Source organism: Hypanus sabinus, chromosome 7, assembly GCF_030144855.1.
Source record: "Hypanus sabinus isolate sHypSab1 chromosome 7, sHypSab1.hap1, whole genome shotgun sequence".
In the NCBI taxonomy this organism is placed as follows: Eukaryota; Metazoa; Chordata; class Chondrichthyes; order Myliobatiformes; family Dasyatidae; genus Hypanus; species Hypanus sabinus.
This window is the reverse complement of record NC_082712.1, coordinates 156,894,304-156,917,443: the sequence shown is the minus strand read 5'-3', so window position 1 is coordinate 156,917,443 and position 23,140 is coordinate 156,894,304. Positions and strand designations below refer to the sequence as shown.

The window sequence follows — 23,140 nt, the reverse complement described above, 5'->3', positions numbered from 1 at the left end:
GTTTGTAGGCTCCAGTACCTCCTCCATAACAGAGTTATGAAAAGGGGGCATGTTCCAGATCATGAGGGTGCTTCGTGATGGATTGGCATCTTCTTGAGGCACTGCCTTTAGAAGATATCCTTGATGGTGGGGAGATGTGTTTGTAATGGGTGTGTCTACAATCTTGTGCATTGGCACTTTCCTACTGAACATTGATGAAACCAATCAGCATGCTTTCCATGAAAGATCTGTGGAAATGCGCTGGGGTCTTTGGTGACATACAAAACCTCCTCAAACTCCTAATGAAGTATAGCTGCCAGTGTACCTACTTCGCAATTGCATCAATATGTTGGGCCCACGATAGATTATCTGAGATGTTGACACCTAGGAAAAATTAAGCTGCTCACCTTATCCACCGCTGACTCCTCAATAAGGATTGGTGTGTGTTCTCCCAACTTCCACTTCCTGAAGGCGACATTCAATTCTCACATCTTGCTCACCTTGCGTTTATGGTTCTTGTTGTAACACCACTCAACCACTGATTCATCTTGCTTCTGTATGCCTCCTTGTCCCCATCTGAGATTCTGCGAACAACAGTGGTGTCATGGGTGAATTTATAGATGGCATTTCAGTTGTGACTAGCCACGCAGTCATTAGTGTAGAGAGAGCAGAGCAGAGCTAAGCATGCATCCTTGAGATGCACATATTCTGATTGGAAGAGATTTTATTTCTGATTTGCCACAAATCCACAGCAGATGCAATCTGGCTATGGTCTCCCAATAAGGAAGTCAAGAGTCCATTTGCAGAGGGAGGTATTGAGGCTGAGTTTTGGAAGTTGTTGATTAACATAGAGGGGATAATGGTGTTGAACACGGAGCTGTAATTGATAAACAACAATCTGTTGTAGGTATTGCTGCTATCTAGGTGGTTCAAAGACCAGTGGAGAGCCAGTGAGAATGTGCCTTCTGTAGTTTTGTTGTGGTCCATGCCGTTACTCAGGAAGGAGTTTTGGCCAAGACCAATCTAGCAAAGCATTTCATTAGGGTAGATGGGAGTGCTGCCAATCAAATAGCACCAGGCTGTGATGTTTGTCAATGTCATGGCTCAGACATAGTTGTTTTAGTTGTCTTTTAGGTGCATAGGGAGATTATTTGGGACAGCGCATAGAGTTAAGTGTCAGGTTAGGGTCAAGGGGCAAGCGTGAAGGAGGGTTAGAGGTCAGGGGCAGGAGCCGGTGTTCAGAATCCAGGTTGGAGCACTCCATTGTCGAAGGTGAGCAATTCCCGAGGTAAGGTCAGCTGGCACTGAGGAGGCCCGTGATCCCCAGGTCAGCAAGTCCTGGATTGGAGACCTGTGCAGGTGGGAGTCGATAGAGCCGGTGACTCTTGTCTCCAGATTACAGGGATCAGATGCCCGAAACTGATACAGTGATCAGCAAGTACTGGGATCAATACCCAGACATCAGCAAAGTCCAGAAGGCAAAGCTGAAGGTCAAAGTCCAATGCTCGGTGAAGATAGAAGATCAGAGTTGGCGAGTCCAGAAATGGAGGCCCAAAGTTCGATGCACCTGGGTTGGCTTGTCTAGAGATCAAAGGAATGATGACTACAAGTCTGGACCATGGACTTTAGATTGGAGGCCGGATATCTATGAATCAGAGAGTCTGGAGCCAAGGACTTGAGGACCGGAGATGACCATTCCTGAGGATGGATGCTTCTTTGGGTGAATGGATGGGAGGGTGGGAAACGGACATGTTTTGCTGCCAGATAAGTGTTAGGTGATTCATTTGGGAGGAAAGTAAACAGTAAATAGCGATGTCCTTAAGAGGACTGATGGGCAGAAGGGTCTTGAGTAGCAGGGCTAAAAGTAGCAACACATGTGGATAGGTTGGTAAACGATGTACGGCATACTTGTCTTCTTCGTTTCGGGCACTGAGTGTGAATGTTGGCCAGTTATATTGCAGGTGCATAAAGCTTTGTAAACTTCACATTTGCAATAATGTTGACCAGTTATATTGCAGGTGCATAAAACTTTGTAAACTTCACATTTGCAATACTGTGTGCAGTTCTGTTCACCACACTATGGGAAGGATACAAAAAATAAAAAAGTGTTTCACGAAGATGGTAACTGGATTGGAGTACTTTAGCTGCAAGAAGAGGCTTTAGAATTTTGAATTGTTTTCTCTAGGGTGTCAGAGCCTGAGGGTCAATCTGATGGAAGTATATATAACTATGATAAGCATGGGTAGGTAAATAGTCACAGTATTTTCCCAAGGTGGAATATGTTAAACACCAAAGTGTATATTTTAAGATGAAAGAGGGAAAGTTTAAAGCAAGCGAGTAACGTTATTTTATTTAGATAAAAAAATGGAAGGTGCTTGAAATACGATTCCAGGGAAAGTGGCAGAAGCAGATATGATAGCAACATTTAAGATGCATTTAAGATTTTTGACAGTCTCATCAATAAGCAGGAACATAGGGAGCAGGCCATATGCAGTAGGCTAGGTTGACACATATTATCGACCAAAGTCCTGTGCTGTACTACCCTTTGCAATCCTGAATAATTTTGGGTGGCCAACATTACAAAACTTAACACTATTTTGCTTTTAAAAAACTCTCTCTTCTTAAATTTATCTCTGTCTCTTTATCATTCCATTCCATTTACTAAAATGTGATCATTTCCATTTATCACTTCTTTTATATGCTCCACAAAACTACCAGACTGCTAATATCCTGCAGAGAAGTGTTAGCATTCTGCTACCAGCCTGAAACTGCAAAGCCTTCTTCTAGATACTGCTATCTAATGAAAACATCCTTTCTGTATCCAGCTTGTCAAGCTATGTCTGAATTGTACAAGTTTCAATGAGATCTCTCTTCAATTTAAACCTCATTGAATACTTGCTTAGTCAACACAATTCCTTCTCATATGACAGTTCCATCGTCCCAGCAATTGTTTGCTGAACATTAGTTGCACTCCCTCTACAGCAGGTATATTTTCTCTTCCATAAAAAGACCAAAACTGCAGACAATACTCTATCTGTGGTCTCATCAAGGTCTAGTGTAATTGTAGTAAATATCTTTGCTCGTGAATCAAAGTATAAAGTAAATTTATTAGCTAAGTGCATATATGTGACCATATTAGTTTTCTTGCAGGCATTCACAGTAAATCACAAGCAACACAATAGAACTATTGGAAGACCACACTCAACAAATCAAACAACCAATATGCAAAAGGCATCAGAATGTGCAAATAAAATGAAGAAAATCAATAAATAATAAATAAATAAATAGATAAATAAGCAAAAAATATCGGGAACATGAACGAAAAGTCCTTGGAAGTGAGTCCATAGTTTGTGGAAACAGTTTAGTGATTGGGGCAAGTGAAGTTAAGTGAAATTATTCCCACTGGTTCAAGAGCCCGATGGTTGAGGTGGAATAACTGTCCTGAACCTGGTGATATGGGTCCTCAGGCTCTAGTACCATCTTACTGATGGCAGCATCAGGAAAAGAGCATGGCCTGGAAGGTGATGATGCTTAATGGTAGATGTTGCTTTTGTGCAACAGTACTCCATGTCGATGTTCTCAATTATGGGGAAGACTTTACCCATGACAGACTATGCCATATTGACTACTTTTTGTAGGATATTCCATTCAAGGTCACTTATGTTTCTATACCAGGCTGTGATGCAACCAGTCAATGTACTCTCCACTACACGTCCGTAGAAGTTTGACAACATTTTAGAGGTCATGCTGAATCTTTGCAAACTTCTAAGGAAGTAGAGGTGCTGCCCGCTTTACAATGGCACTCTTGTGCTGGGCCCAGAACAGATCCTCTGATGTGATAACACAGAGGACTTTAAAAATGCTGACCCTCTCCACCTCTGATCCCCCGATGAGGACTGGCTCATTGATCTCTGGTTTACTCCTGCTGAATTACCTCTTTGGTCTTCCTGTAACTGAGTGAGAGGTTGTTATTATGTCACCACTCAGCCAAATGTTTAATCTTTCTCCTATATGCTAACTCATCAGCACCTTTGATTAGGTAATGACAGTGATGTTGTCATCAAACTTAACTCTACCATTGGAGCTGTGCTTAGCCTCGCTATCATATGTATGAAGTGAGAAGAGCAGGGGGCTAAGCACATAGCCTTGTGGTTCACCTGGGCTGATGGAGATTGTGGAGCAGATGTTGTTCCCAATCCGAACTGTCTGGGGTCGGCAAGTGAGGAAGTTGAGGATCCAATTACACAAGGAGGTATTGAGGCATAGGTCTTGAAGCTTATTGATTAGTTTTGATGTGGAGATCACTGAGCTGTAATTGATAAAGAACCTTTATCTATGTATGCTTTGCAGTCCAGGTGTTCCAGTGTTGAGTGAAAATCCAATGAAATGGCATCTGCTGTAGACCTTTTGTGCTGTTAGGCATACTGGAGTGGATCCAAGTTACTTTTCATGCAGGAGTTGTTAAGTTTTATCACCAACCTTTCAAAGCATTTCATCACAGTGGATGTAAGTGCCACTGGCCAATAGTCATTGAGGAAAGTTACCATATTCTTCTTAGGCACCAGTATAATTGGAAGCCTGCTTGAAGCAGGTGGGTATCTCAGACTGCTGAAGGGAGATGTTAAAGACATCAGTGAACACACCAGTCAGTTGATCAGCACAGGCCTTCAGTTCTCAGCCAGGTACCTCATCTGAGCCAGATGCTTTCCATGAGTTCATCCTCCTGAAGGATGCTCTCACTTTGGTCAGAGACTGAAATCATAGGGTCAGCGTGGGCTATGGGAGTTGAAGTTTCCTCTATGCTTTGATGGTCAAGGGGAGCACAGAAGGCATTGAACTCATCTGGGAATGAAACTTCCTTGTTACATCTGTCACTTGATTTCACTTTGATAGAAGTGTTGGCATTCAAGTCCTGCCACAGCTGTTGAGTATCCTTCAGTGATTGAAGTTTGGCTTGGAATTGCCACTTCACATGTAAGATGGCTTTCTGGAAATCATAACTAGACATGATGAATCTTACTTGGTCACCAGACTTGAATGCCACTGATCTAGCCAATAGCAGACAGCGGATTTCAAATTTATCCAGGGCTTCTGATTAGTGAAGACTTTGAATGATTTTCTGCAGACACACTCATCTATGACTGTTATTTGTAAAGTCTGTGACAGCCATGGGGTATTCATTCAGATCCTCCATTGACACCTTGAACACGGCCCAGTCCACCGACTCAAAGCAGTCCCATAGCTGCTTCTCTAATCTTTTGTTGTGACCATCTCTTTACTGTCCTTATGTATGGACAGCCAAGTTAACAGATTTCCCAAAATGCATTCAAGGCATGGATTGGTAGGTATTCCTAATCATATTTATAGCAGTGGTTGAGTGTGTTGGGACCCCTAAGTGTTGCAGATTCATAATCATAATTGGACAGAGATTTATTTGAACAAGCTTGATTAACATCCTGGACTATGATTTGAAAGGTGTTGGATGGGCTGTTTCTTCTTAGGTGATGTCAGCATTCAATGTCTCGAGTACTTGGTTAACATTGGCTTTTGGTAGTATGTATCAAAACCTCCTACAATAAAGGTCTGGGTGGTATTTGCTTTCTTAACTCTGAATGAATCTGTTTGTTTAGTTTTATTAGCTGGTGCACAATGACTTCTTAATCTCTTTCTCCAACAACATTTATTCACCTTTTTAAAAAATTTTCCTAACAAAATGGATAACTTTACATTTATCCTCATTAAACTGAATCTTCCATGCTCTACTTGCCTCAGTAGCTCTAAAGCCTTTTTTTGCATTGTCATAATCACATCCTCGCTAAGTTTTAGGCATCGGAGAGCTTAGCATGATTACGTTTGGTTTCCTCGACCAAGTCATTGATGTATAACTGGGGCCTGAGATCTGATCCCTGCGGTACTACCAGTCACTACTTGCTAATCAAGAAGACCCATTTATTTCTATTCTCTGTTTCCTGTCTGTCAGCCAGTTTTCAATTTGTGCTTCTATATTCCCATGTCCTTTAATTTTGCACATTGACCTCTTATATGGGATTTTGTTAAGGCCTTTTGTTAATCCTGATATACCAGATCCACAGATTCTCCCTGAAGCATTCTATCAGTTCCATTCTCAAAAACATTCAGTTGTTTTGCCAAACATAATTTCCCTTTCATAACTTCATGTTGATTTTGTCTAATTACATTACTGTTTCTCTAAGTGGCCTGTTATCTTATCCTTTACAATAGCCTTGTATTTCTCCTAAAGCTGTAAAACTTTGATAATCTAAAATGCTCAGGACTTCAGCAGTGCCAGACTGCTAGATACTGTTCAGAAGTTATTCCTACTAATCCACCAGAACACTTCTAATTCACTTTTTAAAAATGTAACACAGTAGTAGAATAAATTTTCTAGTGAAGCTGTTAAGTTCCAAAGAGCATGGTACTGCGAATTGAGTGATAGTGTGTGAGCCGAGATCCTGGTGAGTCAGAAGGGAGTGTAAGAACTGCTGTCCTGGTGAGCTATATGGGAGTGGTAAACATCACCATATGAGTCAGATGCTGAACCACCAGGAGTTCTGAATAGTTACTGGTTTATCTGAGCTTTCATGCAATATCTTCGAGTGACCAACCTATTGTGCTCTCCTCCAACTAAATAATGCCAGCTGGTGGTGTAGTGACATCCGCACCAGAGTTCAAGGTGAGTGGTCCCGGGTTCGAATCCGGCCAGCTTCTTGCACGCTTTCCACGTGTGCTGGGTTGATCTTTGAGCTAGCAACTTGGCCTCATAAAAAAACCAAACAAATTTGCTAAAGAAAGGGCCAGGTTGCCACAAGATGCAGTACAAGATGAAGAAAAGAACAACAATTAAATAATGGGGTTCCCTTTGCCACTCTAGAATTTGCTGAAACTGCTCCGTAATCTATGGAATTGTTGAAGATGAGAAGCAATGCACATGCATCTCTTTCAATACTCAGAGATGCAGATTACAAAGGCATGAAGACTTATCCGTCTCATTAATTCATAAGCATATGCAGGACAACACAGAAAGAGATCAGTCAGCCTTTGTCAGGTAACAATGGATAACCCCACTGATCCTTCCTTAATTTCCCTGTAATCTAGAAATCACTCTCTGTCACACATACCATGAATTGCCAATTTGATTCCTTTTGCCAATTAACTTATCCAGAGGAACTCATTCAGTCCAGAGAGAAAGTGCAAAGACTGTGCCAGGGTTACCTGGGGCTGGGATTAAGCCTGGATCTAGGCAGCTGTGAGGGAGAAGACCAACTGCTATATCGTTGTACCACAACTGGTGCACCAAAAATCTCCAGCATATTTTTGAAAATTTACACTAATTTCTTTTAATCCCTCCTTTTCATTAAACTCTTAATTTGTGACCTCCTCCATGAAAATAGCATTTAATTCTCTTTCCTTTGTTACAGTGTCATAAAGCCCTAGAACACTACAGCACAGAAACAGGCCATTTGCCCCACCTAGACTGTCCAAATGTTCTCTGCCTTGTCCCATCGACCCACACCTGAGCCATAGGTCTCCATACCTGTTACATCTGAGTACTTATCTAAACTTCTTTTAAATGTTGCAATCAAACCCACATCCACCACTTCCAGTGCCAGGTTATTTCAAACTCGCATCACTCTCTGAGTGAAGAAGTTCCCCCTCAGACTCCCATTAAATATTTTACTTTTCACCCTGAACCTATGACCTCTAGTTCTACTCTCAAATAACCTCCATGGAAAAAGCTTGCTTGCACTTACACTATCTATACCCCTCATAATTCTGTACACTTCTATCAAATCTTCCATCATTCTGCTCTGCTCCAGGGTAAAAAAAGTCCTAACCTTTCCATATGACTCAGGCCCTCAAATCAGAATATTTCCTTGTTAGTTTTCTCTGTATTCTTTCAATCTTATTGATATATTTTCTGTAGGTGACCAGAACTACACATATACTTCAAGGTAACACATATAAAATGTTGGAGGAACTCAGAAGGCCAGGCAGCATCTATGGAAAAGAGTAAACAGTCAATGTTTAGGGCTGAGACTCTTCATCAGGTTTGAAACATTAACTGTTTACATTAAGCATTGACTGGAAAGGGACACTAGCAGGAAGGACGGCAGAGCAGCAGTGGCTGGAGTTTATGCGAGAAGTGAGGAAGGTGCAAGACAGATATATTCCAAAGAAGAAGAAATTTTCAAATGGAAAAAGGATGCAACCGTGGCTGACAAGTCAAAGCCAAAGTAAAAGCAAAGTCAGAGGGCATACAAGGAAGCAAAATTTAGTGGGAAGACAGAGGATTGGTAAGTTTTTAAAAGCTTATAAAAGGAAACTAAGAAGGTCATTAAGAGGGAAAAGATGAACTATGAAAGGAAGCTAGCAAATAATATCAAAGAGGATACTAAAAGCTTTTTCAAGTATATAAAGAGTAAAAGACAGGTGAGAGTAGATATAAGACTGATAGAAAATGATGCTGGAGAAATTGTAATGGGAGATAAGGAGATGGTGGAGGAACTGAACGAGTATATTGCATCAATCTTCACTGAGGAATACATCAGCAATATACCGGACACTCAAGGGTGTCAGGTAAGAGAAATACGTGCAGTCACAATTATGACAGAGAAAGTACTCAGGAAGCTGAATAATCTAAGGGTAGATAAATCTCCTGGACCAGATGGAATGCACCCTCGTGTTCTGAAGGAAGTAGCAGTGGATATTGTGGAGGCATTAACAATGATCTTTTAAAAGTCGATAGATTCTGGCCTGGTTCTGGAGGACTGGAAGATTGCAGATGTCACTCCGCTATTTAAGAAGGGGGCAAGGAAGCAAAAAGGAAATTATAGACCTCTTAGCTTGACATCGGTGGTTGAGAAGTTGTTGGAGTCGATTGTCAAGGATGAGGTTATGGAGTATCTGGAGGCATATGACAAGATAGGCAGAACTCAGCATGGTTTCCTTAAAGGAAAATCCTGCCTGACAAACCTAGTGAATTTTTTGAGGAAATTACAAGTAGGCTAGACAAGGGAGATGCAGTGGATGTTGTGTATTTGGATTTTCAGAAGGCCTTTGACAAGGTGCCGCACATGAGGCTGCTAAACAAGATAAGAGCCCATGGAATTACAGGAAAGTTACATACATGGATAGAGCGTTGGTTAATTGTCAGGAAACAGGGAGTGGGAATAAAAGGATCCCAGTCTGGTTGGCTGCCGGTTACCAGTGGTTTTCCACAGGGGTCCGTGTTGGGGCCGCTTCTTTTTACGTTGTATGTCAACGATTTGGATTATGGAATAGATGGCTTTGTGGCTAAGTTTGCCGATGATACAAAGATAAGTGGAGGGGCTGGTAGTGCTAAGGAAACAGAGAGTCTGCAGAGAGACTTGGATAGATTGGGGGAATGGGCAAAGAAATGGCAAATGAATTACAATGTTGGAAAGTGTACGGTCATGCACTTTGGTAGAAGAAATAAACGGGCAGACTATTATTTAAATAGGGAGATAGTTCAAAGTTCTGAGATGCAATGGGACTTTTAGATTAGATTAGATTGTGAGGACACTCAGTCCTTGTTTATTGTCATTTAGTAATGTATGCATTAAGAAATGATATGATGTTCCTCCAGTATGATATCACAAAAACACAAGACAGACCAAGACTAACTTACAAAAACCACATAATTATAACATTGTGCATGGCCCCTACTTACGCATAACAGATATTCATTCCTGGAGAGGACACGTGCGCTGCCGTTGCGCCACCATTTTCTCATCACGAGGACTTGGGAGTCCTCGTGCAGGATACTCTTAAATTAAGATTAACCTCCAGGTTGAGTTGGTGGTGAAGAAGGCGAATGCAATGTTGGCATCCATTTCTAGAGGAATAGAGTATAGGAGCAGGGATGTGATGTTGAGGCTCTATAAGGCACTGGTAAGACCTCACTTGGAATACTGTGTGCAGTTTTGGCCTCCTTATTTAAGAAAGGATGTGCTGACATTGGAGAGGATTCAGAGAAGATTCACTAGAATGATTCTGGGAATGAGAGGGTTAACATATGAGGAACGTTTGACCGCTCTTGGACTGTACTCCCTGGAGTTCGAAGAATAAGGGGGGACCTCATAGAAACATTTTGAATGTTGAAAGGCATGGACAGAGTGGATGTGGCAAAGTTGTTTCCCATGATGGGAGAGTCTAGTACGAAAGGACATGACTTGAGAATTGCAGGGTGCCCATTCAGAACAGAGATGCAAAAAATTTTTTTAGCCAGAGGGTGGCGAATCTACAGAATTTGTTGTCACAGGTGGCAGTGGAGGTCAAGTCATTGGGTGTATTTAAGGCAGAGATTGATAGGTATCTGAGTAGTCAGGGCATCAAAGGTTATGGTGAGAAGGCAGGGGAATGGGACTAAAGTGGAGATTGGATCAGCTCATGATGAAATGGCAGAACAGACTCGATGGGCTGAATAGCCGACTTCTGCTCCTTTGTCTTATGGTCTTATGTTTACTTTTTTTCCATTGATGCTGCCCAGCCTAGTGAGTTCCTCCAGCATTTTGTGTTTGTTACCTTAATTTCCAGCATCTGCATTTTTTCTTTTGTTTGTGACACAATACTCCACATTTGGCATCAACAAGGTCTTATACAACTTCAACATAACATCCTAACTCTTATAGTATACTCAATACCCTGATTTATGAAACCCAATGTGCCAAAAGTTCTCTTTGTTCTTTATTATAATTTTTCCCACTGCTCACCATTACAATTGGCTCTAGATCCACTGGAATGATTAATTGGACTGAACTGGCTTGGTATATCACTCCATTCAGGGACAATTAAGGATGGAGACACAGAGGCTGCAGTTGCTCTATTCTGAAAAAAGGAACGCTAGATGAACTCAGCGAGTTGAGCAGTTGAGCAGGGATAGTTGGTGTTTTGGGTCAGGAGCCTGCATCAGGACTGATAGTGTTGAGGGGAGATAGCTGGTATAAAGAGATGAAAGGGAAGGTGTGATGAGGTTAGCAGGTGATAGTTGGAACAGGGTGAGGTGGGAGATGATGAGCAGATGAATCCACACAGAGGAAGGGGAGGGCTGCTGTTGGGAGACAACATCTGATGATAGGTAGGTAGAGCAGGATAAGGAAAATGAAAAAAGGGAGCAAAAGGAATCCAGCGAGGGAAGGGGAGGGTGATGAGAGAGCTAAAGGCTGGAAGATGATGTGGAGTCACAAAAGGCTTCAGATGCTGAAATCTAGTAAGAAAGGTTAAAGGCGAACCCGATCAAAAGTCGACAGATGTGTGGGAACACTGGGCAGATGAAACTTTTAAGGGTTAATGAAGGTAAACTTGAGCATATGGTGCAATGGTGATCAACAAACAGAACCTGGTGGGGGAGGAAAGTACCTGCGTGGATAGAAGGAGAGGAAGGAGAACAGGAGGTGCAGGGAACCCGAAGCTAGAAAATTCAGTGCCCACACCATTATATTGTAACCCAAGTTGAATATGAGATGCTGCAGCGCAGGCATGTTATTGCACACTATATGACAGTGCCAGTATACACATTTGCTACTTACTGTGGTCTTGCTGTATAAAACAGCTATAGAATTGGGTCCATTATTGCCAAATATATGGAGATAACTTCAACAGGTGTAATCTGGATGACTTCTACATGAAGGAAATAATTTTTCAGTAATCAGCACCTAAATTATACAACTAACAATGAAATTCACTTTTTAGATAATGGGATAAGAAGATGGGTTTAACAACGCAATTTTAACAAATTGACAGAAACCTATGTTTTACTGCATTAATTATATAACAGTAGCTTAAAACAACATCACAAGTGGTCAATTATTTTAAAGCTAATTTTAAATCAGATCTGATAGATACGTATTAACATGGAATAAATGAAACTCTTGGCAATTTGTCCAAGAAAAGTGAAATGAGATAACTGAAAGATCAACAAGAAACACCAAGAATTTATGATACAATATCTGAAAAAAATGGTTCTTTAAAGTATGCTAAAAACATCAGCTCATGTCCAGCAATTTCCATGTTATTAATTTTAATATAACTTCAGTCTTGGTATAATGTTATCGGTAAATTGGTAGATTAATTGATTATTGCAAAATGTACAGTGAATAACTCAACTTGCATATAATCCCTGCAGCTCAATACATTACAACTGTGCTTTGAGCTTGTATAAGATAAAACAATGACAGTGTAAACTGTACAGTACAGAGACTGTGTAGTACAGTAAGGAGTAAGGTCACAACGAGGCAAATTGTGAGGTTCAGGGGTCTAATTCAAGAGTCTTATAAATGTCCCGAGCCTTATAGGCTTGTAGCGGTGTGCTACATGCAGCGCTAGAATTACGACACGGAGTCGGTAACTGCAGTCGAAGGAAAAACTTTATTCGAAATCTTCAGCCTCACTTTTAAGCCTCCCTCAACCTGCCCCCCGTGGCGCAGAGGCTCCAAAGCTCTGTGCTCACAAACCCCTGTAGGCTATCTAATTGTGAGCCGGTTCGGATGTGCCAGGAAATGGGTCACCACAGGCTCATCAGGTGCTTATGCCAGTTTCTGTGGCATGAAGTGACTGAGAGTACAAGACTCCTCCCTGGATAGTATGCTAGTTAACCCAAGGTTATCACAAGGTTAACCCCCAGCATTTTGCTGATACCCATTTTCAGCTGGGTGGACTGGAGCAATGTGTGGTTAAGTGTCTTGCTCAAGGACACAACTCGCTGCCTTGGCTGGGGCTCAAACTCACCACCTTTTGATCACTAGTCCAACGCCTTAACCACTTGGGCACACGCAACACAATAGTCTTATAACAGCAGGATAGATGCTGTCCTTGAGCTTGGTGGTAAGCGCTTTCAGGCTTTTGTAACTTTTTCCCAGAAGGTTGAGGGAGAAAAGTCACTATCCAGGGTGGGAAAGATCATTGATTATGCTGGCTGCTTTACTGAGAGACCATGAGAAGTGTCGACAAAGTCTATGGAAGGAAGTTAGTTTCTGTGATGCGCTGAGCTGTGTCCACAACTCTCTTCAGTTTCTTGCAGTCACGGGCAGAAGAGTTGTAAAATGATGCATCTGGATAGGATGTTTTTTATGGTGCGTTAATAAAAATTGGTGAGGGTCTAAGGACACACGCCAGGGGTTTTTAGTCTCCTGAGGGTGTAGATGTGCTGGTGATCTTTATTGGCTGTAGTGTCAACATGGTTGGACCAGGACAGGCTATTGGCAATGTTCATTCCTAGGAACCTGAAGCTCTCCCCTCTCTTAGCATCATCACCATTGATGCAAACAGGAGCATGTGCATTGCACCTCGCCCTTCAGTGAGTAGCTCTTTTGTTTTGCACACACTTAAGGACAGGTCGTTGACATGACCACCATGTTACCAGGCTTTCCACTTGCTTTCTGTACTCTGACTCATCATTATTTGAGATACTGCCCACCATAGTGGTTTCATCTGCAAAACTCGTAGACAGAGCAAGAGCAGAATCTGGCCATACAGTCGTGAGTGTAGAGGGAGCTGAGGACACAACCTGATAGGGCACCAGTGTTGAGAATAATCATGGTGGAGCTGCTGTTGCCTGTTCTTGCGGATTGCAATCTGTTGGTCAAGAGGTCACGGATCTATTTGTGAAGGGAGGTGCTGAGTTCCAGGTTTAGAGGCTGGAGTTGAGTTTGCTTTGAATTATAGGATTGAAGGCAGAGCTGTAATCAATAACGATATTCTAGCATAGGCACCCTTACTGTCCAGGAGCTCCAGAGATGAGTGTAGTCAGGGAAATGGCATCAGCCATAGTCCTGTTTTGTTAGTAGGTGAATTGCAGATGGTGGAGGTTGTCCAGGAGGCTGGAGTTAATGTGTGTCATGACCACCCTGTTGAAGCACTTCATGATAGTTGATGTCAGAGCTACCAGGCATTTATCCTTAAGGCATATTGCTTTTTTTAGGCACTGGGATGATAGTGATCTTCTTAAAGCAGTTGGGAATTTTACATTGAAGCAGGGAGAGATAAAAATGTCTACAAATACCTCTGCAAAATAATCTGCACAGGAGCTAAGAACATAGGTAGGGACACCATCCGAAGCAAAGCACACAAAATGCTGGAGGAATTCAGCAGGTCAGACAGCATTGATGGGGAACCCTCCCCTCACCTTTTTATTCTGGTATCTTCCCCCTTCCTTCTCAGTCTTGAAGAAGGGTCTCAGCCTGAAATGTCAACTGTTTATTATTTTTACATAGGTGCTCTCTCACCTGCAGTTTTCCCTCATTATTTTGTATGCGTTGCTTTGGATTTCCAGTATCTGCAGACTTTTTCGTATTCACCATCCAGGCTACTTGGTTTCTCTGAGTTCATTATCTGGAAAACTAATTTTCTGTCCACAATGGTGACTGTGGATTCAGGTGCTTTGGAGTCTGTAGGGACAGCTTATTCTAACCATTCAATCAGAAAGGACCATCCAGTCATTCCAAACCCCTTCTGCTCAGAATGTTCATAGAATGTACTAACTCATCTGGAAGGGCTGTGCTGTTGTCAGTGATACTGTCCGACCTGGTTTTGTAGATTGTTAAAGCATTGAAGTCCAGCCACAACTGACGGCTGTTCTGGAACGTACACAACACAATAGCTAACTACCAAGACCCAACTCTATCCCTAGCATATTGGCAGAATTATTCTTTACATATTATCAAGTTTCTTAAATACTACAGCTGTTTATAATGAATAGAGCAGCAACATACATTTGCAATCACCATGATCCTGTAGCAAAAAGCACCAATGGAACTGGCTCCATTATTGCCCAAGATAAAGAGACAACTTCAACTGGTGTGATCTGGCTAACAACCCAGTACACAACGGCTCATTAAACATTTTTTATTCAGTTGAATGGAAACCAGGCTGCTGAAAAATGTTCACATACTCACTAACCTTACCAGAGTATAGCACAATTACCCAGGAACTTTATAGTTTGACAGAAAGTAAAGTTAAAAGTCCTAAGTACTGTATGTGTAAGGATAGTGTAGAAATCAACCAGTAAACTTGAACAGTCTGCATGTACAGAGTACCATTAGACTTTCAAATTGATTAAGTACTTGCCTCAAGATCTCTGATTCATTGGCTTGCAGAGTAATCGAGTTTATTGGGAAGAAGTGATAAGTGTGCTCCTCAGTTCTATTATTAGCTCAGCTGTGCCTTGAAATACTGCAGATCTGCTCAGTGCAGTTATCAACTACCTAATCTTCCACAGAGGGGTTTCTGGTTTTTGACTTTCCAGTGCCTGCATATTTTCTTCATTTACTTTCCATCTTACACATAATAATTCTTCTTCTTACATGGTTGAGGATATAGACAGCAGAGTTTTCGTTGATCTGAAGTTGGTGGAGCATCACTAAGGGAAAGCTGGCAAACCCAAGCCTGGAGGATGAAGGCCCAACAGCAAATCAGCTAAGATGAACTACTTTACTTCAAATGGATAAGATTTTATCAATGATATATTAAGTCAGAGTGACATTAAACTGGCGAATTTACTTTCAGCTAAGTGAGTGCAGTTTCTTGACTACAGGATAAATACTAATAGTACCTCATCACATGATGATTCCAATTGGAAGTACAACTTTAATGCCATCTGTTTGCATCTCTGAAATCCACTCATGATAGGCATTGACAATGAACATCCTCGCATTCTGCCTGCAGGTAATTCCTTCCACCAGCTGTCACTTTGGATTTTATCAAAGCCAAATGACTCCTGCCTTAAATGAGTGTAATGACTTGGCAGCAGCCTTGATCTTACTGAGTCTAATGCTGAAGACAAGACTTTCTCACTACCTGTTGCTCTTATGAGTCTTTATGAGGGACCACGCTATAGTTAGTATGAATGTGGCAAATCTTAAAATATGGTATTATAGACTGCGTGGCTAATGCACTTAATTAAACTTCATTTGTTTGTGACAAGATTACATTTTGCCATTTTTTCCTAATCTTTTCACTTGAATAGTACATGTTGTGCTTGAGGATGGGGTGTTGATTTTAAATACTTTGTCTGGATGTGGTATACAATATATATAGAGCGAATTGGGGAGTTTCTATTTCTGTTTCCATTTCCAGTTCTGACACCTCCATTCCCTTTCTTGATCTGTCTGTCTCCAACTCTGAAGACAGTCTATCTATACTGATACGCTTTTTAAACCCACAATTCTCACAGCTACCTGGAATATACATCTTCCTACCCCATCACTTGTAAAAAGGCTATCCCCTTTTCTCAGTTCCTCTGTCTCCATTTCCATCTGTTCTTAGGATGAGGTTTTTCATTCCAGAACCAATGAGATGTCCTCCTTCTTCAAAGAAAGGACTTTTCTTCTTCCACCATCAATGCTGTCCTTATCCACACCTCTTCCATTTCATGCACGTCTGCCCTCACCCCATTCTCCTGCTGCCACACCAGCGATAGGGTTCCTCTTGCCCTCACCTACCACCCCACTAGCCTCTGCATCCAGCGCATAATTCTTTGTAACCTGCCACCACCAAGCACACCTTTTGCTTCCCCCCCCCCACTTCCAACTTTCCTCAGGGATCTTTCCCTATGCGACTCCCTTGCCCATTCATCCCTCCCCACTGATCTTCCTCCTGTCACTTATCCTTGCAAGCAGAACAAGTATCACCTACGCTCTGACTGCCAGAAAAAGCAGGATCTTCGGTAGCTACCTATTTCAATTCTACTTCCCCTTCCATGACAGTCCATATTGAGGCCACACTCAGGTTGGAGGAACAACACCTTATATACCATCCGGGTAGCCTCCAATCTGATGGCACGAACATCAATTTCTTGAACTTCTGGTAACTGACCCCCTACACTATTCCTAATTCATGTTTCCCTCTTTTACCTTAACTCCTTACCTACCTATCACCTGGTGCCCTTCCCTTTCTTCCATGGTCTGTCATCTCCTATCAGATTCCCCTCCTCTAGCCCTTTCTCTCTTTCACCAATCAATCTCCTGGCTCTTTACTTCACTCCTCCCCCCTCTCAGTTTCACTAATCATCTTCCACCTTGTCCTCCTGTAACCCGCCTTGACTCTGACTTTCTTTTCAGTCCCGATGAAGGGTCTCTCGGCCTGAAACATTGACTGTTAACTCATTTCCACAGATGCTGCCTGGCCTGCTGAGTTTCTCCAGCATTTTGTCTGTGGTGCTTTGATCTTGGGGAGTAAAATTTGGTCCGCTGAAATTTCTCCAACAATGTTACACTGAAATCACATCAGGAATTTTTGTCTCCGGGCTCCCTTTTCTTCAAGAAACAATAGCATTGACTATCTTGCCGCGTCTGTTTTTCCCTGTACGGCTTCATAATCGACGAAACTACTGGTCCGAAAGGCCAAATGGATAGGTATTACTTTGCGTAATAAATGCTGGATCTCACCTTTAATAATTTACCCACAAAACGACGTGCTACTCCCAGCCTCGTGCATTCGCGACCTGGTTTAAAAAAAAAGTTGGCGCAACATAAACTTGCGTGAAATCAGCGCACGCAGTTTCAGGTTAATTGTAAGAAATGCCTGTGGGGGTGGAGGGGAGGGGGGGGTGAGGGAGCAAGGAGCAGCAGCCGAGGTGTCAGTCAAGTGGCTGGCCCCGCCCCACGGCTCGCGGCGTATCCAATAGCGACGGGAGAGGGGCCCGGCCGTTGGATCGTCGTCTCCTTGGCGGGGTCGCACGTCAGCTGTTTACCGAGCGGCGGCGGTGCGGAGCTCAGCTTTCCCGAGCGACTGCTGGTGTTGGTGGCGGTAGCTGGCTCGCAGGGTAGGACGACAGTATAGACGGGGCTGGATTTAATTAGCCTCCGTCCATCGCTGAGTTTGCCTTTTAAAGAGAGAGAGAGAGAGAAGAAGAAGATTTTCCTTTCATCCCATGTGCCCGTGGTGCGCACGGTGCCAGTGGCCGGTGCCGGGACGACGCTGCCCGGCTCCTCGGCTCCTCCTGCGGCCGCTGCTTCTGCTGCTGATCTGGCTGGGATCGAGCGGCAGACGCGCCGAGAATGTGGCTGCTCCGTGCCCGGCCGTGTGCCTCTGTGAAGGCGACAGCGATTCTCCGCGAAGAGTCGACTGCTCCGGTCGAGCGCTCACCACCGTCCCGCAAGGCCTCGGCATCTACACCTTCTTTTTGTAAGTAGAGTTGAGCCACAAATCCAAGGTGTTACAGTCTCTTGTATCAAAGGTGTGATACCATGCCGTGCAGTGGTGCTGTCACTGCTTGCGTTTAGATTTAAATCAGTAAACCTTGGCTCATCTTAACGCAGTATGAATGAGGGAAAATTAGTCCTCATTTGTTGCAATTCCCGTAATTGAGATTGCAGTAAATATTAATTGTGAAGTGTCCTGGTGGAAGGTATCTATAGGAACCAAAGTATGAACCTTTGTGGCTCTACTTGTCACGTAGGATTATAGCAAGAAATTTCCAACGTGAAATACTTGAGGACAAAAGCTAATTGTTTGTTGGAACTTCATACCCCCCCCCCCCCCCCAATATGGTACTGAATGTAACAATGTGTTTTGGAAAGTACTTGTAGCAGTAACATGAAGTATGAAGTATTTTTGGTAAATGTCATTTTTCATTACCTGGTTTAATAGGTGTGTGTCAGATTGGATATTTAATTAAGATATCTATATTCAGTTAACAATTTTGTTTTACATATCACTATTAACAGGCCCACTGTCTTGGACATTTGTTGAAATGTATCCTGTGTAGGTTCTGATGTAAATTTTGTTTTTAAGGTTTTGCTTTACACAATTGTTCTTTTATTATTAAAACAATGTACAGTAGTTCCTTCTGACCAGTATTCCGTTCTCAAGAATCTTAAATTGGAAGAATTTACATGTTCTAGAGCATCAGTTGTGTTAAATGTTTTATCTTTAGCACTGAGCGATTTCTTAAAGACCACACAAATTTGAACCTGCTGAATGATGCTGCTGATTTAGTCGTTTGATATCAGTGGAAAATGAATTTGGCAGGAAAACAGTTAAATAGTTATTAAAGTGTGAAGCTTTTTAAAGATAAATTTTGTAAAATCTGTGGACTTGTTGCATTAACCATTTCAGCAGTGGTTGAATACTGGGTAAGCTCTGTGTGTGTTTTATCTCCCCTTTCAGAACCCCTCACCTCCAAAGACAACCATGTAAATGGGCAATTTAATTTTGGTTGCCAGGCCACATTGCTGCAAAGTGTTGCATTGCTTGTCACAATATATATTGAACATGAATAATTACATTAAATAATTGAGCAAGCAGAACAGCACCATTACATATTGTGTAATTTTTCCTCCTTGGGATTTTTTGAGTGCAATAGCCCTCCAGTTTTTTTAGTTCCCCAATTTCAAGTAAGGAAGTCAATCAGTTCTGCTTATAACTTACTATCATGTTTTGTTTTGAATGGTGATCAATTCCAGAATGTTTGTTGTTCAAATGTTTTCTAGTTTCACCTTTTTGTGTTTCAATTCTTGCCAAATCAGAAAGTCACGATGGAAAAGGTATCAGAGTCAACAACTTGAATTTGGAATGCAAGAATTCGAAATAATAGCCTCTGCTGTATTGAGTTAGCTTCTCTACAAAGTAATCTACTGTTTTATTTTAACTGAATAAATGAGTATATCTATCTATATATAATATATATCTTGCTAAACTCATTTGTTGATATCCAGATGTCAAAAGCCTTAATGATTTTACTTTTAACATCTTTTGAAGATGTGTTTAGTATAGACAATGTGCTTTCTTTATATCAACAACAATTGTAAATATTACCTCCTATATTTATCAACTTGCTACACTTGAAAGAAATTGTTTCCTATAGATGTTGAAAGTGTTCTGGTTTAATTATTTGTGATACTTTGAAAGACACGCAAATGTCACATTGGACTCTTAATTTTGATTATGTTTTGTGTACAAAGATAATTTTTAAAAAGCATGAACAGTTGAAAATTGTGTATTACTAATGATCAACAGGATAGAGTAACTTAATCAAGTGCTTATTTTGATAGAATCCATGTTTGCCCTTGCAAAGTTATGTGGTGTATTAATGTTACAGTAAAATTCTAAAATAGAGTTTTACAAAACACATTTCATTGAGAATGTCAGAATAATAACTTGTTCATCAGTTTTCCATTCATATGGTTTTTGGGCACTTATTTAGAAAATGGTATTGTGTGGTTTTTTAATGGAAAATTAAATTCTGAAGAATGTAAAGTATATTTATAACCTAGAAAAGGAATGTAGTGGAAAATAATTCTCAAAGTTATGATGCCTTCCAATTCAGGTGTCTTTTTTTTAGTTTTGTCCATACAATTCCTAGGTCTTTCAATGGACCATGATAGTATTGATAAGCGTGATTTCTATTTTGCCTCTTTATGGAAGGAGTAACAAAATAGTCTTGAGTCAACAATGTGGCTTCAATTCCCACTGCTATCTGAAAGGTGTTTTGTGCATTCTCTCTGTGACTGTGTGGGTTTCCTCTGGCTGCTGTGGTTTCTTCCTACATTTGAAAGACCTACTGGTTAGTAGGTTAATTGGGCTTATGGCCAGAATGATGTCCTTAAAAACAAAACGTGATAACTATTTAACAGCAGGAAGTAAATTATGCTAGAAAAGGCTGTTAATGATGCACTATAATCTTCAGTCAATCAGAACTGCAGGATTTATAAAACTCTGAGTTGTCACCTTTTCTAGAATAACTGTCTGAAGCCTTGTATAATTCAAGGATTATTACTATTTGCTGTAATTGATGGTCAGTGTGCCTCATTTACATCACATGCTGAAAATTGGAATAATTTAAAATGTAGTTTGTAATTAATGTACTATTATTTTAGTTATTCCTGTGATTAGAATACCCTATTTTTATGACCTTGGTTTTCAAGAGGAGACACCTCAGCTCACAAAAAGTAGAACCATTTGTGTAGTAGCGTCATCAACATTCATAAATTGGATCCAGTGGCGAATCTATATTTTAGACTTTTATAGCTACATTGGAATAAAGTAATGATTTCAAACAAAGGTTCATGGCTTTTGTTGTAGTTTCATAATTCCAAACATCCTTCCCAAAGTAGCTAACAAGCTAATAAACTACATTGTATTTGTATTGTTTGACAATTTATAAATTGGGGGGGGGGGGGGGGGTGAAGTCTGTAGATTTTCTAGCTTTGCTCCAGGATCGAATCTTCGATAGTTCTTATGATAAGAATGCTGTTCTGCCAGCATTTTGTGTTTTTGTTTTTATTTATTTCCAGCATCTGCAGATTTACTCGTGTTGCCTTAATAAAAATATTTTCTGGCTAACACATTTCCATGATCTATTGTAGAACAAGAGAAAGAAGACTTTGCTATTGCATTAATCTTTTAAAATCAGTTACTACAATTCAGTGTACTTGAGCAACCTTGCAGTCATTGTTAGAGAGCTTTCTGTGTGTAATGTGCTTCCAGTTAGCCCAGCATTTATTGTCCATCCTCATCACTGCCACCTTAATTTGACTGTCTTGACTAAACTTGCAGAATATTTAATGGATATACTTGCAGAATACTTGCTGAATGGATGGTGCTGTGTGCTTGTATTGGACTGGTGTATAGTGTAACGGTAATGATCCATCTATATTTAGCAATTGTATTAAAATCTTGTCTGTTGTTTTGCTAAGTGTTGAATAGTCATTGTATCCACAAGCTAATAAAGATGAATGAAATCTTTCTATTGATTTGGATATTTTTTGTATTCCATCTTCTGAAAATGCAGCTTGTTGCTGAGGTATGGTGTCACCCGGTGTTCTCTGTCAATTGACTTAAGTTCTACATGTTAACTACTGTAGATGCGGGCAGGCTGCTCTGGGTATAAAAATTACATTGAAAAGAGTCTGAGCAAAACTGATGTCTACACAACTAATGTTCCCTAGATAATGGACACAGTGTAAATCCCGACCAACTACTTCTATTCTTCCCAAACCCTGGTGCATGCAAGCTCTATTTTTATGTCACCCGCTAATACTCTGGCTATCTGTAAATTTAAAACATATTGCAATTTTAATTGTGTAATTTGCACACCAGGGATGATGGATTTCAGTTATACTGTGTGGTTATGCACCCTTTCATCTCAACTATAATTATACAGCTTTAGACTGGCTAGTATTGATTAATAATAATGGTTGACAGACATTAGGGAATCCAGGACCTGAAATATAAATGTTAGCTTTTTAGTATTTGTTCTGGTATTGTTATCAGGTCTAAAATGGTTAACTACCAGCAAAAGGAAAGCAGTTAGATTTCTTGGTAAGTTGAATATTTTCTTAGTGAACTAACAGCTATAGAGCAGGATTACTGAACTACTTTGGTTCTTAAATACAACAAGAGTAACATTTCAAACAATTGCCATGATATGGCAGAACGGTAAATATGTTTCTAATTTTTTTATTGCCTGTAGCAATTAGATTTTGGTGAAAGCAATTAAGGTTTAAAAATTCAATGTATCTTTACAACTATCCTCAGATTATTTCATGTTTTTCAAAAACAATCCATTTGCCAGTGGTTGGTACTTCATTACTTAAATTTATCATCGCTACTGAACACCCCCCCCCCCCCACCCCCAACACCGGACCATTCTTTCAAGTTGTCCCCAGGTGTAGACCATCTTCAAAAGATTCTTCCTCTCCCAGGGATGAGTTTTTAGGAACTTCTGTGGCATTTTTGTAGCTTTGTACTTTTAAGATGGGTTGCTTGCTCCATGCCCATCCCTCCTCCTCTTCCACCTGTGCTTGGGCCATTTGTGGCAGGGTTGCCAGTGGCTATAGATCTTAATTTGTATGATCTGAATAATAACCTGAACAATGAAATTTGGCATTCATTTCAGTTCTCTTAATATAAATTGTTATCTACTATCACACTGGAGCACATGTTGAAAAAATGCTGTAATTTTGAAGGTTGGCAGCTGTATGCCAGAGCTTATGGTACAATTCTCTTTGAATAAATGGTAGTGTTTTGTTGTAGTGGTGTGTAATTTGGTTTCACAGCAGGTTAGAATTTAGTCCATTCCGCCCTCAATTATGTTATGGACACTGCTGTGAATAAATTATCTAGTAACACAGCATATTGATATTTACAGCTTAAGCTACTTTATGAGAAAGATTACCTGTGAGTT

At 40.9% G+C, this 23,140-nt stretch overlaps 1 protein-coding gene and 1 long non-coding RNA gene across 3 annotated transcripts in view; one reads left to right on the top strand and one right to left on the bottom strand.

Annotated features, from left to right (window-relative positions):
- The window catches only part of LOC132397340 (uncharacterized), a 29,882-nt gene extending 12,354 nt beyond the window's left edge, over positions 1–17,528 (bottom strand). The window contains exons 1-3 of the long non-coding RNA XR_009513339.1: positions 17,400–17,528; positions 11,547–11,637; positions 387–563 (exon numbers count right to left, since the gene is read on the bottom strand). This is a non-coding gene — a long non-coding RNA (uncharacterized LOC132397340). The remainder of the gene's footprint in view (positions 1–386; positions 564–11,546; positions 11,638–17,399) is intronic.
- A 154-nt stretch (positions 17,529–17,682) lies between these two features.
- Positions 17,683–23,140, top strand: part of lgr4 (leucine-rich repeat containing G protein-coupled receptor 4) — a 175,978-nt gene continuing 170,520 nt past the window's right edge. The window contains exon 1 of one of the 2 annotated variants that reach the window (XM_059975998.1): positions 17,683–18,138. In XM_059975998.1, coding sequence (XP_059831981.1) covers positions 17,885–18,138 — 254 coding nt within the window. In that variant the 5' untranslated portion in view covers positions 17,683–17,884. The remainder of the gene's footprint in view (positions 18,139–23,140) is intronic. The other variant, XM_059975997.1, reaches the window with a different exon arrangement.